Source organism: Cyprinodon tularosa, unplaced genomic scaffold, assembly GCF_016077235.1.
Source record: "Cyprinodon tularosa strain WSP-4 unplaced genomic scaffold, ASM1607723v1 ctg259, whole genome shotgun sequence".
Classification (NCBI taxonomy): domain Eukaryota; kingdom Metazoa; phylum Chordata; class Actinopteri; order Cyprinodontiformes; family Cyprinodontidae; genus Cyprinodon; species Cyprinodon tularosa.
The window spans coordinates 253989-274967 of NW_024038958.1; the positions used below are offsets into that span (position 1 = coordinate 253989).

A 20979-nucleotide genomic window follows, 5' to 3' on the forward strand; every position below is an offset into this window, starting at 1 on the left:
CCTACTTGAATAAAAAGACTTCTAACAATATTTTTAAATGACAGATTATTATTATCATTATTGTGTATTGTATTTAAAGATATATCTAGTGGTTAACGTGTAGTAACATTTCACTCTAATAAGATGAACATTGTATTAAGAACTAGATAATTATATTCCACCTGGAATTATTCATATTTTATGCCTAGAATGAGTATGATTTGTATGGATTTAAATCTGTACAAAAAGCAATGAGCAAGGGGACCTAGCTTTTCAATTGCTTTTTTATATTTTGTTTTGTAAAATACCATATTAAAAGCAAAATAAAGGGGAAAAAATTACAATTACATTCTGCGCTAACGGGATGGTAACGCAAGGTTTCCACTCAACAAAATTTATGAGTGGATTTCACGGTGTCTAGCGCCATCTAGCGTCAGAAGATAATTTACAGTTTCAACTTAAAATATAGCTGCCCTCTAATGTCCCTGAACGACCCATCCAATTTCATTATTAATAACTGAAATATTATCATTAAAAAATTACTCTATTCAATATTTGAGTTAATCTTTTCATATCAAAATTGATATTTTAATTACCCGGGTAATTATGTGTTTTATTTTGTTTTTTAATCCCAGAAGTAGGGGCTTCCAGTTTTGTGCCTGATCAAAATTCGCTGGTTTTACCCGTTGTAGGTACCAGATTGACTCGGGCTGCCAGATTGACTCGGGGGCCTGCGCCTTTTGAGATGCGTCAGAGCGTCCGCCATCTTAAATGTGGCAAATCTGCAGTTTCTCAGTCACTTAAACAGTATCAGAGGGACTTTAATCTCTGAATATACTTTGTATTCGTAGTATTTTTGGTTTTGTAATATTACAAGTTTATTTTTTGTATCCCTTTAGCTTCATTCTCCTGAATTTATTCTCGTTACAAATGCAGACCGCGGGCTCAATGTAGTTTGTTTGAGTGGCATTGCCATAATGTCACGTCATCGGGAGGCGCAAGGCCCATGGCGAATTCGGTGACGTCATCAGAAGGCGCAGGGACCATGGAGAATGTCTTCGTAAAATTGTCCGTTTACAAACAGCAATCCCGCTTTCGAATAAAACCTACACCCCGCTATAATTACTTTAGTAAGCTGTCCAGACCAATCAAAATGTTTTGCGCAATTGTGCAAACGTTAAAACAATTATGTATTGTGACGTCATCAAAAGGCGCAGGCCCCCGAGTCAATCTGGCAGCCCGAGTCAATCTGGTACCTACACCGTCACTGGCTAAGAGCAGTGACAGCTGAATATCAAGCCCTCCTCCGCTCCACGCCGATTACAATCGCCAAAATGTTTGAGGAAGCGAGTGAAGTGTTTGATAATATGTTTAAATCGTCGTTTCCCCTCACCTTTATTGTATTTATCCCCGCGGTGTTGATCTTGGTGTCCCCCCTCCCAGCCGAGGCGGCTCATGAGTTCACCGTGTACCGCATGCAGCAGTACGACCTCCAGGGACAGCCGTACGGTGAGGCAGTCATTCTTCTCCTATCCTCTTTGAACTTAATGGGTGTATTTGTTGGCTAACTGAACTAAAATAGTTAATTCAGTGGCATTTCGGTAGCGGTTCCAGACGGCTTTAATGCAACGCTTCATTGACAGCTAACTGGCTGCTAACGAAACCTAGCTTCCAGTGTGTGTTTGTGGCTGCACCTTTATCTCTCTCCCTTTGTGTCATTTATGCTGTTAATTATTTATTAGCTAATTTCAGTTCAAATATGAGGTTAAAAAAATTGACAGGACTTTCCACCCTGTCAACTCATTATAAATGATGTTCTGTCTATGATTAAACTGTTAAATTTGACGGCTGGAGCCAAATAAACGATTCTTTTACAAATATTCAAACTTATTTCTATGGTTGGTTAATTTGTCCTTCAGATATGTCCTTTTAAAGTTTCCTTATTTTAGTTAAACATGTTTGGCTGCGGTGCACTGGGCATGTCTACATGGGTTTGGTGGATTTTCACCATTTTTATTCTTTTATATTAGAAATATACTGGAATAAGGAATGAATAAGTAAAATCTGTCATTTTAATATAAGCAATTTAGCCTTTTTTTGAACGATGAGTGTTAGTAACAGCTTAATGTGTCTGAGTCTGACTTCAACTGTATTAGATTGAGAAAGATTTGATTGGTTTGACCCAATTAAGTTTGGTTTTCTTGACTTTTGTTGAGTTTAAACCATCATTCCCTGTACAATTATACCTGCAACCTGTCTGGGAAATATCTCTATACAGTTATTTAAATATACCATTCAGATATAACTGATGATTTTAGCAATAATGGTATTTGTTGTAACCAAAGCTTTCCTCACTTCCTTTTTTTTTTTTAAATCTATCATCATCATTTTTTTCAGTGGAAAATAGATTGTTTCAGGATTACTACGTACAAACTCATCAAAGTTGTCTAACTGTCACATAGATGTTATTATTTTTATTGGCAGCAGTAATATTAGTCGAGTGGAATCCGCTTATAGTAGTCACGGATCTAGTAATCAACTGTTTATTGTGTTCAAAAGGCTTGGGACATAATCATTTCTATACAAATGCTGTTTAAATAATTTGTTTATAGTAATCAAGAAATCCACTTATAGTGTTAATTTTTGGCCATTTTATGAATGTAAACATCCATCCATTTTCTTACACGCTTGTCCCGAGTGGGGTCGCAGGGGGTGCTGGTGCCTATCTCCAGCAGTCAATGGGCGAGAGGCGGGGTACACCCTGGACAGGTCGCCAGTCCATCGCAGTGAATGTAAACGTGCAAAATAATTAAGTGGATCAAAAGTGATGTCCTTTGTGGTTTTCATATTGCACTGATTGATATTTACACAATATCTGAAATAGCTTTCCTTATAACTAAACATGTTTAACGAGTTGCATGCAGGGCTGAACATGCGATGTTCAGACTTCATAACAGTGTCTTCTGTTAGAATGCATACAAATATTGCAAAAATAAATGTTTCACCACAGCTTAAAAACACAGCTTAACTCATGATAAAATTCTCTATATAAATAAGAGATTGATAAATCATGACAATAGTGGCCAAACCGAAAATGTTTTTCAGAACACTACAAACTACTGTTGTTTCTGTCAGAGTTGATGAGCAGCTTGTCCTCTCCGTTTAGGGACCAGGAACTCCATTCTGAACACGGAGGCGCGTACGGTGGAGGCGGAGGTACTAAGTCGTCGCTGTGTCATCATGCGTTTGGCAGATTTCTCTTACGACAAGTACCAGAAAGCCCTCCGCCAGTCGGCTGGGGCTGTGGTCATTATCCTGCCCAAAAACATGTCTGCCATGCCGCAAGACATAGTGCAGGTATGGCTGCTACTCATTACAGGGGTTTAATTTCTAATTTATTCCCTTTAAGCTGTTTCCAGGTGAATCACAAACTCATATTTTGTATGGAGTTTCCAAAGTCTCTTCTCTCCTTTTTGTTTGAGCCAAATAAATTGCTGTTTATTTCAGAAAATAATGTCTCTGATCTCTTCTCTGTTAATTGCTTTAACTTTCATCTTTTCTAAATGTTTAAATCTGAAGCAAAAAAAGTTAAAAAGGTAAAAAAGTGTAACCAAGCCCAGTGTTTTCTTTGTTTTTAAGATCTTAAAAGGGACTAATTTTCCTCATTAAAGCATTCCTTTCACCCCCTGACTATTCATACCTCTGTGACTTACTATGAAACTATGAATTTCTCATATTTAGACAAAAGAAAAATCATTATAGAAGGTTCTTTTTTCTGAAAATTTTCCCTCAGAAATCTTTCAGGGATTAGAGATTAGAGACCGTATCAAATAATTTTTCTCTCAACATATATTGCATCTTATAAACGCTGTAATTTTTGCCTGTTTACTGACTTTAGCAGTTCATGGAGCTGGAGCCAGAGATGCTAGCCACTGAGACCATCGTCCCGGTCTACTTTGCAGAGGAGGACAATGAGCTGCTGTCTATCTACACCCAAACCCTCACATCCTCATCCTCTCAGGGCTCCTTATCTGCAGCTGAAGGTAAAGATACCTAATCTTTGTTTTTTAACATCAGATGATTTTGGTTTGACTTTTCTTCCTGGTTAATTTGTCTAACTTGTGTTTCCTTTTTGAAGTACTGCTGCACACAGCCACAGCAAATGGTTTCCAAATGGTGACCAGCGGGGCTCAGAGCAAAGCTATCAGTGACTGGGCTATCACCAGTTTGGAGGTGAGAAACAGAAACACAAGGGTGTAGTTAAAGTATCTGAACTTGTTCAACAGATTTGTTTTTGGTAATTGGCAGCTGATTTCAGACATATTAGATAAAACAGTGACACTTGACGGTTAAATTAATGTTTGCTGAGTAATTTGATTAATTTCACATTATATTGAAAGCTATTGTTTGCCTTAAAGATTTGTCAATGTCAGGAAAAATTGGTCAAGGTTAGCTCAACAAAGAGAGTCCAGAGAGTTTCAGGGAACAGGTTTTAACTGCCAAGCTGCTGCATCCAATCCTTACATGACCAGGTCAAGTACAAATTATTGCAGTGTAAACTGTGCCGCCATTGGACTCTAGAATAAGAATTAGATAAACCCTCTTTGAAACCTCCTCCCTCTCTAGCTGCGTTCCTATAACAAATATCTGCAAAATTATGTTGATATTTTGCTAATTTTAAAAGTCCCTTTTTTTTTTTGCAATTGCTGTATTTCCATTTAAAAGAAATATGATTAAAATTGCATAGAATATTTTCAAGTAATAACTTTGAAAACAACATGGCAAGAGGTGGACGTAAACAGATGGCCATATCCACATTTCAGCCATGGGTCTAGTGGGCGCCATTGTCCTTCAGCTACTTCAAGCCTTCGTCTTCGTCTTTTTTACGAAGCAGTAAGGTCCGGTTATAGATCATCTCACCTCTCGGGTGTGAAAAAAAAAAGGGTTTATTGTACGACTGAAGAAACACCCCATCAAAGTGTAAAAACTTCATCATCCATGTAGGAGTTTGGTTGGTTACTGGCTGCAGCAGCGTTTTTCTGACTATCAGTTGTAAAATTTGGTGCTGATGAGATTAAGATGTGTGGCTGGTTGTTTCTTTTTAAGTTGGAAACCTTTTTCTTGCTCCATTGCTTTACATGCAGATTAAAGGTAAACTGTAGTATAGATGTTGTTGGAATCAGATGTAATTTTAATGGATTTTTTGTAAATCTAATCAGTCAGTGGACCCTTCCAGACTAAGAGTGTCTTTAAAAAAAATTAAGTGGTGTGTAAAAAAAATAATCTAATTAATTAAATAGATATAAGTCCATATGCTAATGATCCTTTGCTTTGCTTTAGGGCCGCCTGACTGGAGTTGGAGGGGAGGACCTGCCCACTATCGTGGTGGTGGCTCATTATGATACTTTTGGTGTTGCTCCAGTATGTTTACCACCTTTATATATATATATATTTTTTTTTTTATTTCAGCAAAAACAGCAACGGAAAGGATCTATTACATACCTTAAGTGTGTCAGTGGTCTAACAGTAACGGTTGAGGAAATCCTTTTAAAGGGTGAGTAAACTAATCAGTGTGATCTGTTCCTGTAGTGGCTGTCGTATGGCGCAGACTCAAACGGTAGCGGGGTGTCCATGTTATTAGAGCTGGCTCGGCTCTTTTCCAAACTTTATACCTACAAGAGGACGCATGCTGCGTGAGTGGAAAAAGCATCACACCAAGATGATTTAGAACAGCAATGGAACCATTAGAAGATGAAGAGCTTTAGGGCGAGGTTCATCCTTATCTTATAGAGCTGTGTGGTTTGTCTTTAGGTACAACCTGCTGTTCTTTGTGTCTGGTGGTGGGAAGTTTAACTACCAGGGAACTAAGCGCTGGCTGGAGGACAACTTGGACCACACAGGTGATGTTATTATGTCCTAACACACACCTGTGTGAACCTTGCAGGAAGTCTGTCCATTTGGACTCGCATCTGACTTGGAAATAAAAAACTGTTAGGATGTAAAATAAGTTTGAGTCTTAAACTTTTTCTGCTTATTTATATGCTTCCAATATTTTTGTTTTGCTGCCTTTAGATTCCAGTTTGCTGCAGGACAATGTAGCCTTTGTGTTGTGCCTGGACACTCTTGGGAATGGAGACTCTCTCTACCTTCATGTGTCTAAACCACCAAAAGAGGGAACTCCTCAGTATTCTCTACTTAAAGAACTGGAGACTGTAAGATCATACATTTATTTAGCAAAATAATTGCTTTTATGTTTATAGAAGAAATCAAAGTTTGCATTGCTGCATGTTTTATTTCTACCACAGTCTGCAGAGACATGCAGATGGTTCAGTTCTTATCTCACCCAAAATATACAAAAACATTTTTGAATCAAATGAGTTTTTTGGTTTAATACATGGTAAACACATTGGATGACCTCTGCTCTGCATGAACCAACTTATCCTTACCAGGATCTAAACATTCAAGCTCAATTTTTTAAGATGTTTATTACATTCTTCCAGGTGGTTTCAAGTCAGTACCCTGAGGTAAAGTTCTCCATGGTTCACAAGAAGATCAACCTAGCTGAGGACATGCTGGCCTGGGAGCACGAGCGCTTCGGGATCCGCCGGTTGCCGGCCTTCACTCTCTCCCACCTGCCGTCGCATCGCTCAGCTCAGCGTTCCAGTATCATGGACGTGCGGTCAGTGTCCCCCTCCTCTCGCCATGGAGCGGGAGAGCCCCCTGCTGGGTGGGTTCATTATTGCAAGTGGAGTAAAATTCCCATTCCATGGTGAAATAATGTTTGCTGAACGATGCAGTTTAGATTGATGTTTTTCTTTAGCTTGATTCCATCCCTTATTTCCAAATTACTTGTATTTTTTTTAGATACATTTGTCAAAGGTTTCTGTCTTTTTCTTGAGGTAAAATAAGCAAAGTGGGTTTCCAGAAATCCTTCATCACACCCTCAGTCTGCTGGCTCAGTCTTTCTGTTTCCTCTAGTTCGGTCTTTCAACGTTATTCTTTGGATTTCTTTTTTTTTTTTTCACCAGCCCTTAGCTTTTTAAACCAAACCCAACTCATGTGGTATCATTTTTCAAATGCCCTTTTTTATTTACCTACCTTGATGGTTGTAGATGTCAGAAAACTGATTTAAGCTCCGTAAAGCCATCTTTGAGTTTCTTTGCTTCTATTTTGCATCTCATCCCCTCTGTGTCTTAGTGGCTTCTCAACATTTGTATACTAATAAGGCCGGTGACATCAAGAGCAGCAGCGCATACGTCAGTATTACCCATTCAAGATCTACCTGATGTCCACATGCCTCCTCAGAACCAGCATAGCATCTTTTTGCTGCTGTAACACCAGAATATTGTTGGACAATAAAGGGATTTTTCTGTTCTTTTCTATAGTTGCCCGCACAGACTTGCTTTTTTTGTCCCGTCAAGGTGGAGAAGGGGATTTTCTGAAATTAGAGGCAGCATGATATGAAGACATTTGCACATTTTTACTTTTTTTTTTCAATGTTTCATCTGTTCTCCTTGATTTCTAACCTCTCAACCACAAATCTTGTGTAATCCAGGGCTGTAAAAACTAACCATATGGTTAAATGTGTTATTCTCTTATATAGTGAGATGAAATAACCTGACAAATGTTGCTTTTACACATGACTTTGTAATCGCTGTGTGACTTTTCTTAAAACTTATTGGGTGATGCTGAGTCCCCCAGTGGTTACACTAGGCCCTCCCTAAGGCACTCATCGTGCCCAATTTTTCACTCCAAGTGTTTTACAATAAGTTTAAAGTTTAGTTCTGTTTGGACAGCAGAGACTCATTCGTCTGCTTTAACTGTTTTACAACCTGTTGTGTTTTCTAACAGACCTCATGTGGATGTCAGCAAGCTCAGTAGGAACACCAAGGTGGTAGCTGAGGCTCTGGCGAGGGTCATCTACAACCTAACAGAAAAAGTAAAAACCAACAGCAAATATTAGAATCCCTCTTCGTGCATCTGACTTTTGACATGTAATATTGTCTGTCTGTCTCTTTGACTTGTCTGCAAAGGGAGCTCCTGGAGACCTCCAGATTTTCACAGAACAAATGGTAAGTAGCTTCAGTCTGATGCTTTATTTAATCTATTTTGTTGTTCTAAATCACAATTTATATGCGAGTCAATTAGAGGATTTAATAGTTTTCTGTACATAATCTGAGTGACTGAATGGACTTGATCCAGCATCTGCAGTCAGTGTTTGGTCTCCCTCATCAGCAGGTGCAGGAGGAGCATCTGTCAGCTGTAGTTGACTGGCTCACAGCACAGCCTCGAGCTGCTCAGCTGGTGGACAAAGACAGCAATGTTGTCTCCACGCTGGAATATCACCTTAGCCATTATCTCAAAGATGTGAAAAGACACTACGTCAAAGCTGACAAAAGGTAAAGAGGAACAAAGACCACTGGTGCACAGATCAAAGTAGTTATTCTGTGAATCCAAGCTTCCTAGATAGCCTAGAGAAAGCACCCCCCCCCCCTCCTTTTAGACTTTCATTTTGTGCTTCTCAAACAGATCTGTTATAAATTCATATTGACTGTTTTTATCCCATCTTTATACTGATTAGAAAGGCTGACAAAGCATGAAAATATTGACATGAATATGTGTGGAATGCAGATTAAACCTCAAAAATGACATCAGGCTTTTTTTTTTATCTAGTATTTATAGGAATCAAACACAAATGTAAGATGCAGAAATATACCCATGTCAGAGCGTACATGTCTTACAGATATTGATCATTAACAATGTGTCCTTTTCAGGGATCCAGAGTTTGTTTTCTACGATCAGCTGAAGCAGACTATGAATGCTTACAGGTACGACTTCACCTGCTCTAAGATATTTCAGCTCATCCTAGACTCTGCTTCTAATATGGCTTAGACATCTTTTTTGTCTGAAAGATTTAAATCTACTCTATGGAGATAGAGTTACAAACCTGGGTGATTAAAAAATGGAAAATATATATTTGACTATTATTAAACAGCACCATATATTTGATTTTTTTTTTAGCTTCATTCAGGTTAGAAAGTTCCACTAAATGGTGAAACAGGAATTCTATCGGAGTGTGAGAGAACCATCTGTTTTTAAAATCTTTGTCTTAATTCAGATTGTTTAAGATGGACAACCTTATTGTGACATTGTTAAAACTGTGAAGCTTACTGCTAATTTTAACGGCTGCTGAAGTTTTAATTGATACTTTTATTTATAAAATACAATTTTATTGAGGTATCAAAACCTGAATCCAAAGATCTCCATATTTCTGACTCCCAACCTCTATCCCCCTTTTCTCAGAGTGAAGCCAGCTATTTTTGACCTGCTGCTGGCTCTCTGCATTGCAGCCTACCTAGGAATGATGTATCTGGCTATCCAGGTAAGTCATGGTATCACTGCAGCAGAAAGTAGCTTCTTTAAGACGTCCAGGTCTTAAAGATGAGTTTAGTGGAGAGACCATAAGGATATTTTACCCTTTACTACTGCTCATTAAAGTTTAGGCAGTTCAGTTATTTAATACATGCTATGAAAGATATTAGAGGCACACCATGGGGCGCTAGTGCTGCAGTCCTGTTGCAAAAGTAAACCATCAGGTGGCCAGTCACCAGTGTTTTAGAGGTTTCCCTGCTCTCACAGAGCTGACTTTTATTAACTGCTAATTAACAGGCTTTTGCTGAACTGCAATTATCCGAATCAGCTGTGCTAAAGCAGGGGAAAATCTAAAACCTGCAGGACAGCAGCCCTTGAGGGCTGACTATGGGTATGCCTGCTAGCCCTACACATGAAAAAACAGCCGCTCTGCCAATGACATGAAAAAAAAAAAAATGAACAAGGCAGTATCAAGGGCGTAAGAGATTTTTACTGCCATGTTCTAGTGGTTTTGATTTATGAAAAATAGTACTCAGTCGTTTGCGCGGAATGCCTGAAATTTACACATTCAGACTGTGGGGTCATTAGCTTTTGTCTGTAGTCTGCTAGCTTTCTTTATAATAGAGCAAGAGCCTGAGCTCTTTGACTGTATAAGAGCCTGTGGCCATATAGCCATATATTCTTCCAGGTCACATGACCTGGCCAATGACCGTATGTCAACTCCCAACTTACATAGTCGGTATTTCAAGAGGGGAGCCCCGCTCGTAGCATTGATAGTGTCAAGTTCTGTATATTGGCCTGAGGAATCATTTAAAATAGGCATCCCCAAAGTCGGTCCTGGAGGGCTGCTTCCTGCAGGTTTTTAGAGGTTTCTCTGCTTTAGCACAGCTGATTCTGATTACTGCAGTTCAGAAAAAGCCTGTTAACCTATCAATGTAAATCAGCTGTGCTCGTACGTCACTTTGCAAGTAAAGGTTGTGATCTATCAAAAAGCAAACTTGATATGGAGACGTGAAGTCACTAACGCCAAATCATTCACACATTATTGAGGAAAGGGGGGAAACTGATACAGACGGTGAGGTGGAGAATAGAGAAGGTCAAAGCGCCTGCAGTGTTTAAATGTTTCCTCACCATCACATTCCTCTGAAGTCGTACCAGAGATGAATACATGCATTTAAGCAGGTGTGAATTATTCATACACAACTATAAACATTTAAAAATAGAAAATATTGTTAGCCTATGCCATTTCCGGTTTCTGTTCCGGAAATGGCATACGCTAAGATAGATGCCAAAAACATTTGACCAAAGACCCAATTTAGAAGTTGTACTGAATACTAAGAAACATTTATGTAAACCTCAGAATTAAAAGAAAGTAATGCAATAACTTGGCTCTCTTTGTTTATTGCCATTTAGCAAATAAAATCAATTTTGAAATCCCATCTGACCTAAAACAGGAGAAGTCAGCTGTTATATCAGAGTGAGGGTAAAAAGAAAAGTTTGTCAATAGTTTGTCAGCTACCTAAATGAACAGTAACAGAGGTTGATGTCTGTAAGTAAGAGTTTGACTAAGTCTCCCCTCTCTCTCTTTACTGGCAGAACTTTGGACTCCTTTACAGCTTTGTCCGGAGAATAACTTTGCCCAAAGCAAAGGTCCACTGAGGCTCCCTGTCTTCCAGTCCTCACTGTACCTCCTTTCACAAATCCAGACACTCTAGCCAGTAAGAAGGCAGAAGCTGGACCGAGCTGCTGTTCTGATCAGGACCAGAAACGTCACTTCCATTTCCTTCCCCGGATGCACAAACTATGATGTCAGATCCTGTCTTGCTGCCAACTTTTTCTGGTCTCATAGACCACGATATTCAGGAGTCGTGATTTGTGATGTTTGTTTCTCCGTGTTGATCCTTTTTTTTATTTCCTTACCTCTCAGTACTCTGTGAGCCTGACTGATGTGTCCTTTTAGGCAGCTAGAAACTGATCAGTTGAGGCTTGAATTTGTTTTGGCAAGAAATGAGATTACAGGAAAGATGCAACATTTTCTAGCTTCTTTCAACGCTGGTCTCGCATATATTTGAGATGTACTACAAAATTCATAGCATTGATTCTTCTTTTTTGCTACTAATGGTCCCTAAAACATATGAAATTTGTATCAGAGGGTCAATTTCCAAGCATGTAATGTTTCTGCCCTTTTTATAGTTTTTGTGCCAATTTAACCTGCATCTCTAAGTGGTGACAGTCTGTCACTTTCATTTCAACCCCAGATTTCTAACTAACATTTTGCTAGAACTCAAGTATGAACAACAGGAATGATCAATATAACAATAAATAAAATACATTCAAAAATGTTTTGAGCATGTGAATGTTAAGGCTTTAACAAATACTCCTCAGAAGTACTGTTTACAGAGAAGACTGTAAAATGTGAATTTTTTTTTTCTTGATGATTTGTGAAAGGCTCCCCAAATAAACTAATTGTGTGTTTCTCTTTTTCCTTTCTGCCATAAATCACTTATTAACTTTGTTTGCTGTGTGACTTTCTTTGATTTACGATTTTGATGTTTTGCTACTTTGATTAAACGGTGATCATTATTGAAAATATGTGGTGGTGGATAATCAGAACATGTGTTTCTTAACCATATCATAGCATGCTGGTGGTTGGAGTGTGTCTTTACATAAACCTCTAAAATAACATTTGTCTGCAATAAATAATTCGATATTGAATCTAGATAAAATTCAAACATTAAGAGTTTTGAAAACACTGGATGAGTTCAAGTGAACGAATGACAGAAAATACCTTGATGGCTAAATCTAGAATGTTGCCTTTTCTGTTTTTTGGGTCTTAAGCTGCTTTAGCTTTTTTTGGGTTAATGCATGATCCATGATAACTATTACTTTTTTTTTTTTACCAACAGAGACAATGGTGTGGTACAATTAAAAATAATTTATTGGAGCGGTTTGTCTTGTGCAATTAAATGAGCTTTCCTCTGCACCCTGTTTTCACCTCATCTGTGGCACTTGATCTTTGCAATTAAAAAATTTTTGATTTAAAAATAACTGACAAATGGGATTTCTTTTTCTGTTCATGTGCATTTCTTTTTTTTTTTAAACAATTATTGTTGCAAAAAATGATAAAACAGAAAAACGTTGGGGGAAATTAATTTATTCTTATATTTTACAGTGTTAATCAGTTGTCCAAAAAAACAGTAAAATACAAAATATGATTTAGTCAATGATCCTTCAGTCATGGTAAAAATTCTCAAATGCTCCCTTCTTTTTTGTTTTGATCTACTAATGAGCAATACAAATAATACAAATGACAGTGCAATGTATAGGAAATACCTGCAGAGCATCACTGTGCCCGTCACACTCAACCAGCTCTTCGGCTTCAATCACCCAGAAACATTTCCCTTTATTTTTTTCTAGTGGACATTTTTTGGCACAATTGAAGCACTGATGGAGCCGGCTCACCTTTCATGCTAAATATCACAGTTTCTGTGCAAAATTTGAAATTGTAAAGGAACAGGACAGCAGATTTCTACATTGATATGGCCTATTCAATTCAGCTTGCCATATTTGCTGGATTTCTTTGTTATTTCTTCCTTCAGAGAATTAAAAAACAAACTTTGGCTGAATTTTGGTAATACAGCCATGGGTTGTCCAACCCAACTATTCAACTTCACCCTCCTGCTTTTATTTGCATAACCAATAGGTCACCTTTAATAAGTCGACATTAAGTGTTGAAATCAGAACCAAAATGTTAAACATCTCAAATCATTTAGTTAAGGTCAGGTTAATGTGTAATTTAATTTTTTTCTTATTTTTACAGTTTTAATGAAATGCTAACATTTGTTTTTCTTTTGTTTTAAATCATCTGCTGTGATTTTTTAATCATTTACATTTCTGGTCACTTTATTAGCACCCCCTTGTAAAGATGTATAGAAAGCCATAAAATAAATGTACCTTTCACTGCAGCAACAAAATCTTACACTGGAAATATTCAAATTGTCCAACGTTTAATTTCAGAGCTTTTATTTTCCAGTGGGGAAAAAAATCTTGTATAATACTGTATTTTTGTATATTATTGATATTTCAAGTTTCTAGGGAGTAGTTGTTGGTAAATCAGACTTTTCTGTTATATCAGGATATGACTCTAAACTAAAGCCTGATGAGTGAGGTTCTGATCAAAGTTTCAATAAATGTTTACTTTTGTTGGTCCCATTAGGAACATACACTATATTGCCAAAAGTATTTGCTCACCCATCCAAATTATTGGAATCAGGTGTTCCAATCACTTCCATGGCCACAGGTGTATAAATTCAAGCACCTAGGCATGCAGACTGTTTTTACAAACATTTGTGAAAGAATGGGTCGCTCTCAGGAGCTCAGTGAATTCCAGCGTGGAACTGTGATAGGATGCCACCTGTGCAACAAATCCAGTCGTGAAATTTCCTCGCTCCTAAATATTCCACAGTCAACTGTCAGCTGTATTATAAGAAAATGGAAGTGTTTGGGAACGACAGCAACTCAGCCACGAAGTGGTAGGCCACGTAAACTGACGGAGCGGGGTCAGCGGATGCTGACGCGCATAGTGCGAAGAGGTCGCCAACTTTCTGCAGAGTCAATCACTACAGACCTCCAAACTTCATGTGGCCTTCAGATTAGCTCAAGAACAGTGCGCAGAGAGCTTCATGGAATGGGTTTCCATGGTCGAGCAGCTGCATCCAAGCCATACATCACCAAGTGCAATGCAAAGCGTCGGATGCGGTGGTGTAAAGCACGCCGCCACTGGACTCTAGAGCAGTGGAGACGCGTTCTCTGGAGTGACGAATCGCGCTTCTCCATCTGGCAATCTGATGGACGGGTCTGGGTTTGGCGGTTGCCAGGAGAACGGTACTTGTCTGACTGCATTGTGCCAAGTGTAAAGTTTGGTGGAGGGGGGATTATGGTGTGGGGTTGTTTTTCAGGAGCTGGGCTTGGCCCCTTAGTTCCAGTGAAAGGAACTCTGAATGCTTCAGCATACCAAGACATTTTGGACAATTCCATGCTCCCAACTTTGTGGGAACAGTTTGGAGCTGGCCCCTTCCTCTTCCAACATGACTGTGCACCAGTGCACAAAGCAAGGTCCATAAAGACATGGATGACAGAGTCTGGTGTGGATGAACTTGACTGGCCTGCACAGAGTCCTGACCTCAACCCGATAGAACACCTTTGGGATGAATTAGAGCGGAGACTGAGAGCCAGGCCTTCTCGTCCAACATCAGTGTGCGACCTCACAAATGCGCTTCTGGAAGAATGGTCAAAAATTCCCATAAACACACTCCTAAACCTTGTGGACAGCCTTCCCAGAAGAGTTGAAGCTGTTCTAGCTGCAAAGGGTGGACCGACGTCATATTGAACCCTATGGATTAGGAACGGGATGTCACTTAAGCTCATATGTGAGTCAAGGCAGGTGAGCAAATACTTTTGGCAATATAGTGTATCATCGAGCTCTAATAAAGTGGGAAAACTCTATAGAATAGATGATTCTGTTATACTTTTCTGTTTCTTTCACTTCTTTATTTTCCGATCATGTTGAAAAATAAACTAACAAACTAATTCAAACTAGTTTGACCAAATGAGACTAACATTGCACCTTAGGGTAAATCACAACTCAACATTGGTAGCATAAATCAAACAGTGACTTTGGGGAAAAACACCAAACATTTGCTATAAAGCAGCGTGGAGGATTTATTCTGAATCTTTAGTGCAGGGAAGTAGGGGTTCTTTAAAAACTAAACATTTTATGGACTCTGATAAAGAGAAATAATCTAATTTTGAACTTTTTGACTGGTATTTCTGGTTCAAACATTTATTTAAATGGATACATTTTTTACCTCTGATTTAAAAAAGCATTTACAATAAAAGACTGCTTTATTTTAAGGCTTTTGCACATCCTGACTAGCAGCTGCTAATGTCAGTGTCTCAAAGCCTCAAAAAGGGGGACAATGATTTTCAAAATATTTTGGTTAAAACCCTACTGATTAACAATGTCCACAAAAGCCAACAAACCCTGAGGCTTTATAGGGATGAAAACCAAGATGTAAACAACTTCATCTAGATAAGTGGAGCCCTCTTTAAGAGAAAGTTTGTTGTTCGTCCTGTCATAGCCCTCTGATGTAGTGTGACGAACCGTGCTGGATCATCCAGATCATCGCAGAATTCAAGGTTACGGACACTCACAGCTACCATCGCTGTCATTACACAAAATAAATTAGAGTATCAGAGTTGAGCGGGAAGATGAACATGGCGGACACACTGAGGTGTTTGCAGTTCAGATGTACTACAGTAAAATCAGCATGATAGACAGGAACAGATGATAAAGGTGAGCAGTGGTCCCCTGATAAACATGACTGTCACTGACATCAGCAGGAAAAAAATATATAACATTTAGAATACAAACAATTCTCTCAGATAAAAACAGTAGCGATTCAACAAAAAAAAATTAACTACAGCGACGATATTCATCATATGAAGACAAATTATAAGGTAGCTTCGATTGTTTCCTGAAACACTGATTTGAGGACGATGGAAGACAGAAACAAAAGAGAACGGACCCGTCCACCCCACCCCTAACATCTGCGGCCTGCTCAGGCAGCACAAGCATGCTGTTCCTCCAAACAAGAGCTGGAATTTGATCGAGAAGGTAGACATTCCTTTTTTTCTTCAACACACATGCAGTAAACAAGCGGGCACCTTAAAAAAAAATCAGCTTTGTCCTAGGTTTTCAATTTATAGTTCATGTTTTGACATAACAATTTAAATCCAATTTTATCTGGTTGAAAGTGCATCTTATACAGTTGGGAAAATGAGTATTGAACACAGCAGCAGCATCATCACAGTGCATATACAGGTGCTGGTCATAAAATTAGAATATCATGAAAAAGTAGATTGATTTCAGTAATTCCATTTAAAAAGTGAAACTTGTATATTATATTCATACATTACATACAAACTCATATATTTCAGATGTTTATTTTGTTTAATTTTGATGATTACAAATGACAACAAATGAAAATCTCAAATTCATCATATCAGAAAATTAGAATATTACTGAAGACCAATAAAAACAAAGGATTTATAGAAATGTTGGCCAACTGAAAAGTATGAATATGAAAAGTATGAGCATGTACAGCACTCAGTATTTAGTTGGGCCTCCTTTGGCCTGTATTACTGCAGCAATGCGGCGTGGCATGGAGTCGATCAGTCTGTGGCACTGCTCAGGTGTTATGATAGCCCAGGTTGCTCTAATAGTGGCTTTTAGCTCTTCTGAATTGTTGGGTCTGGTGTATTGCATCTTCTTCTTCACAATACCCCATAGATTTTCTATGGGGTTAAGGTCAGGAGAGTTTGCTGGCCAATTAAGAACAGGGATACCATGGTCCTTCAACCAGGTACTGGTAGCTTTGGCACTGTGTGCAGGTGCCAAGTCCTGTTGGAAAATGAAATCTGCATCTCCAAAAAGTTGGTCAGCTGCAGGAAGCATGAAGTGCTCTAAAACTTCCTGGTATGTGGCTGCGTTGACCCTGGACCTCAGAAAACACAATGGACCAACACCAGCAGATGACATGGCACCCCAAACCATCACTGACTGTGGAAACTTTACACTGGACTTCAAGCAACGTGGATGAAGTGCCTCTCTTCTTTTCCTCCAGACTCTGGGACCTTGATTTCCAAAGGAAATGCAAAATTTACTTTCATCAGAGAACATGACTTTGGACCACTCACCAGCAGTCCAGTCCTGTTTCTCTTTAGCCCAGGCAAGACGCTTCTGACGCTGTCTGTGGTTCAAGAGTGGCTTGACACAAGGAATGCGACAGCAGAAACCCATGTCTTTCATACGTCTGTGTGTGGTGGTTCTTGAAGCACTCACTCCAGCTGCAGTCCACTCTTTGTGAATCTCCCCCACATTTTTGAATGGGTTTTGTTTCACAATCCTCTCCAGGGTGCGGTTATCTCTCTTGCTTGTACACTTTTTTCGACCACATCTTTTCCTTCCCTTCGCCTCTCTATTAATGTGCTTGGACACTGAGCTCTGTGAACAGCCAGCCTCTTTAGCGATGACCTTTTGTGTCTTGCCCTCCTTGTGCAAGGTGTCGATGGTCGTCTTTTGGACAACTGTCAAGTCAGCAGTCTTCCCCATGATTGTGTAGCCTATAGAACTAGACTGAAAGACCATTTAAAGGCTTTTGCAGGTGGTTTGAGTTAATTAGCTGATTAGAGTGTGGCACCAGGGGCCATCAATTTTGAACCTTTTCACAATATTCTAATTTTCTGATATGATGAATTTGAGATTTTCATGTGTTGTCATTTGTAATCATCAAAATTAAACAAAATAAACATCTGAAATATATGAGTTTGTATGTAATGTATGAATATAATATACAAGTTTCACTTTTTAAATGGAATTACTGAAATCAATCTACTTTTTCATGATATTCTAATTTTATGACCAGCACCTGTACTGTTAATGTGATTACTTACAGGCGATTCCCACCAGAAGTCAGCAACAACGTAAAAGAACATCCAAACATAATCATTTACAAATCATACTTATATCAGTAAGTAGCTAAAATGTTATATGTGTGAATAAATTTTATACTTGAAGTCTAATTAAAAGCCTGTTTTGGTATTTCAACTTCAAGATATGCTTTGTATGGAGTAGTTCTCCTGTAATCAGGAGAACTATTGGTACTTTGGTAATAACAGCTAAAAAAAGGCCTTTAATTAGGACTAAACCAACCAGAATTAGTTTGCACCAATAGCTACAGACCTTCATTTTAAAATCATTACAGATTTCTGTTGTTTTTGTGGGATTTCTGTGCATTTTATGTCTCATTGTGTTCACTAATTTCTCTTACTATTCCTAAAATCCTATTTTTGAGCCTGGCATTTGACACCCTGTGAAGTTGGTTTGAAGCCATTCTTATATCAGCTGTTTCAGTCTGCATTGGTTGATTGGCTCTGATTCTTTAATTTTGTGTTATCTGCAGTCGGACGATACGTATATGGGAAACCAATCTCATCTTATCTACCTTTAAAAAATCCTAAAATCTGTCAATGACATCTGAAAGTGTTAAGATATAAGAAAAATAAAGATCAATGATAGGCCAGAAAACTGCAATCAGTGCACCCTTAATTTTTTTGTTGATTTTGGAGCTGTTTGTTTTGTTGTTTTTTTTATATACAGTTGTTTTCTTGTGTTTTCTAAATTGGCCATTCAAGCTTTGCACACCCAAAATGACCAGAGGACTGCTCAGTCCATAAAATAATGTTATTTATTACTTTTTTTTAAATCTCTGCTGTTTAAAGGTATAGTGGAGGATTTTTGTGAATTTTTGACCTCTTGACTTTGAAAAAAAAAGCACATGCACAACCCTGTACCCGCTCCCGAGTGCGAAACGTGTGTGAGAGCATGCTGGAGCCCATTTCTCCTCATGCACGCTCTTTAAAGGTTCCTGTTTGCATCGCTTATACAAGCTTACTTTCCAAAAGACGATTTGCTATTTTTCCCCTATGTCACCACTACGAGCACGTAGGAAGGCCTTACGTAAACATATCACCAGAATTATTGACAATTGGGAGGATACATTTTTTGATGATCCACCCAGAAAGAGAACAACCTCCACTATACCTTTAACTGTGTATTATCTAGGTCCCGTGCTGGCTCTTTAAAGTGCTTTATAAAATTGTATTAATGGGAATTACTTGTCAGTAACACAATTAAAAGTTCATTTACTGAGAACACTGACAATACTTATTTTCCCTACCATGTATGTTTGATCATATTTATCTAAAAGACTCGTTTAGGTGCCGCTTGGAGAATATGTAAAACACTGATTTGTACGTTCAGTTTTCAGCTAATTCTGGGATCAGCTGTAGCAATCAGCTCTAAAGTTAAGATCAGAAGGATAGGAGATTTTTGAAAAACACATTGCATGTTTTCAAAATCATTCTGACATCATGCATTCCTGAATACTAGAGCGAGTGCATATATTGGATTTTTAATCATGATGGCTTTTCCATCATCATTCGCCACCTGGAGACAATAAACATGATTTAAAATCTCTTTCAAACAAATTAAATTAGGATAACATGTGCAGACCCAGTCAATCAATTCTAGCTGTTTGCTGTCATTAAAACCAGCAATAAGCTTGTATGCCTTCATGTCAGTGCAGCAACAGATGCTACCACGCCACTAAAGAGACAAAACGACAAAAATAAAGAAAAGCAGCACTTTCCATAGAGGAATCTAAGCAATATTCAAAGTTTATGTGGATCTTAAGTCACCGAGATAAGTGTTATGAAGTAAAGGATGTCTGTTGCTTTAAAAGCTGCAGGTACGCTCTTGACATCCTGGAACATGCAAATGATGCACTTGCTTCTCAGTTTAAACAAAGGGATGCAGGAAGCTGGGAAGCAGATAAAGGATTAGCAATGATAATCCTCATATATTAAATCAGACCAGATGGATGGAAGTCAAAGGAAGGGGAGAAGGAATCAACAAATAACCCCAACATGATCCGGCTGTTGCTTGTTCCCTTGGTTCCCAAAGGATATTCGAAGAAATCAGAACGGGTCTAGCCTGTTCCTCCCTTAAAAAGCCTCGTTTCCACTAGGTCTATATCATACATTAAGTTGACAACAGTAAGACAGAAAGTCAGCTGAAATGACATTCACAGTGCTCTAATAAAATAAAACCGAAAATAAATTGCTCTAAAACAAAAACTAAACAAAAACTGATTGTACCCAACTTTCCCTCCCTTTTCTTGTTTCCTCCTGTTGTTTCATGTTTGTTATGCTCTCCACGTTCGGTCGCTTTTTTGAACGACTGCTGTCCGAGGAGGGCCTGCGGGTGCAGACCAGAGCCAGATGATGGCACTGGTGGAGAGCCCTGTTATAGATACTTGTCCTTGGTAACCCCGTTCTGTACGTGCTTTCTGCAAGAAAAAAGAGAAATACAGACAGGAGAGTGGGGAGTAAGAATACTGTGCACGAAAGGTGGGGAGGTGGGAGTTAGCAGATGGGAGACATTTGGTACAAAGGATATCAGACATGTTCAAGGCTGGTCAGATAAGGGTGTAATCACATCTGTATATGCTCTTTGGGCCCCTTCTGAAGATGATTATGTTGTTCTGCACCAGGAAGATCAAAAGCACCACCAGGAAAGACCGAGCAATAAGATTATATCACAATATAACATCTAGGAGTTAGATTTTGTTGGGGCTCAAAACAAAAGGGAGGGATCTGAAGAAGAGACATCAAGGTTTCAAGTCTGCAGAGGTCAAAAGCTACCATGATAGGGATGCATGATGCTGTCAACACTGAGATTAAAGGCAGGTTTCCAGATAAAAACAGATACACTTTGGTTTCAGTCAGCAGTTTGCAGTTTAAAGTGCACTATTGCAAAATGATAACAGTGGCTTGTGCCATACTGCAGCTTTAAAAGAAGCACTAAGTAAAGTGTCATAAAAAACATCCTATAATGTTTGAGGTGTGTGATTAAAGGCCTCGGTTGGTTAAAAACGACAAAGAATGGGGCTTTAATCCAAGCTTGCCAGCAGAAGTCTTAAAGTCATTTGCATATTTTTGATTAGA

General features: G+C 38.6%; 2 protein-coding genes across 6 annotated transcripts in view; one reads left to right on the forward strand and one right to left on the reverse strand.

Annotated features, from left to right (window-relative positions):
* The first annotated feature begins 589 nt into the window (after positions 1 to 589).
* ncln (nicalin) lies at positions 590 to 12399 on the forward strand. 5 transcript variants are annotated; one of them, XM_038288594.1, is made up of 16 exons: positions 590 to 662; positions 1241 to 1488; positions 3146 to 3336; positions 3881 to 4022; positions 4118 to 4212; positions 5320 to 5400; positions 5569 to 5672; positions 5791 to 5879; positions 6052 to 6191; positions 6480 to 6706; positions 7831 to 7918; positions 8013 to 8051; positions 8215 to 8378; positions 8754 to 8807; positions 9283 to 9361; positions 10948 to 12399. In XM_038288594.1, exons 2-16 carry the CDS (start codon positions 1314 to 1316, stop codon positions 11008 to 11010), a joined length of 1731 nt encoding a protein of 576 aa, XP_038144522.1. In that variant the 5' UTR covers positions 590 to 662; positions 1241 to 1313; the 3' UTR covers positions 11011 to 12399. The 5 variants fall into 5 exon arrangements, with proteins under 5 accessions (XP_038144522.1, XP_038144524.1, XP_038144521.1 ...); XM_038288596.1 differs by having other exon boundaries at positions 591 to 662; positions 3878 to 4022; positions 6480 to 6658; positions 8218 to 8378; XM_038288593.1 differs by having other exon boundaries at positions 592 to 662; positions 3878 to 4022; positions 8218 to 8378.
* A 6140-nt stretch (positions 12400 to 18539) lies between these two features.
* The window catches only part of cers1 (ceramide synthase 1), a 31987-nt gene continuing 29547 nt past the window's right edge, over positions 18540 to 20979 (reverse strand). Inside the window, exon 7 of the mRNA XM_038288597.1 lies at positions 18540 to 20321. Coding sequence (XP_038144525.1) covers positions 20279 to 20321 — 43 coding nt within the window. The 3' untranslated portion in view covers positions 18540 to 20278. The remainder of the gene's footprint in view (positions 20322 to 20979) is intronic.

What these genes read in the sequence shown, in the direction of transcription:
- ncln (XM_038288592.1), top strand. Translation starts at nt 1,314, where the DNA reads ATGTTTGAGGAAGCGAGTGAAGTGTTTGATAATATGTTTAAATCGTCG. An exon ending in ATACTTTTGGTGTTGCTCCA is followed by an intron (nt 5,401 to 5,568) that starts GTATGTTTACCA and finishes CTGTTCCTGTAG; the next exon opens with TGGCTGTCGTATGGCGCAGA. An exon ending in GGACAACTTGGACCACACAG is followed by an intron (nt 5,880 to 6,051) that starts GTGATGTTATTA and finishes TGCTGCCTTTAG; the next exon opens with ATTCCAGTTTGCTGCAGGAC.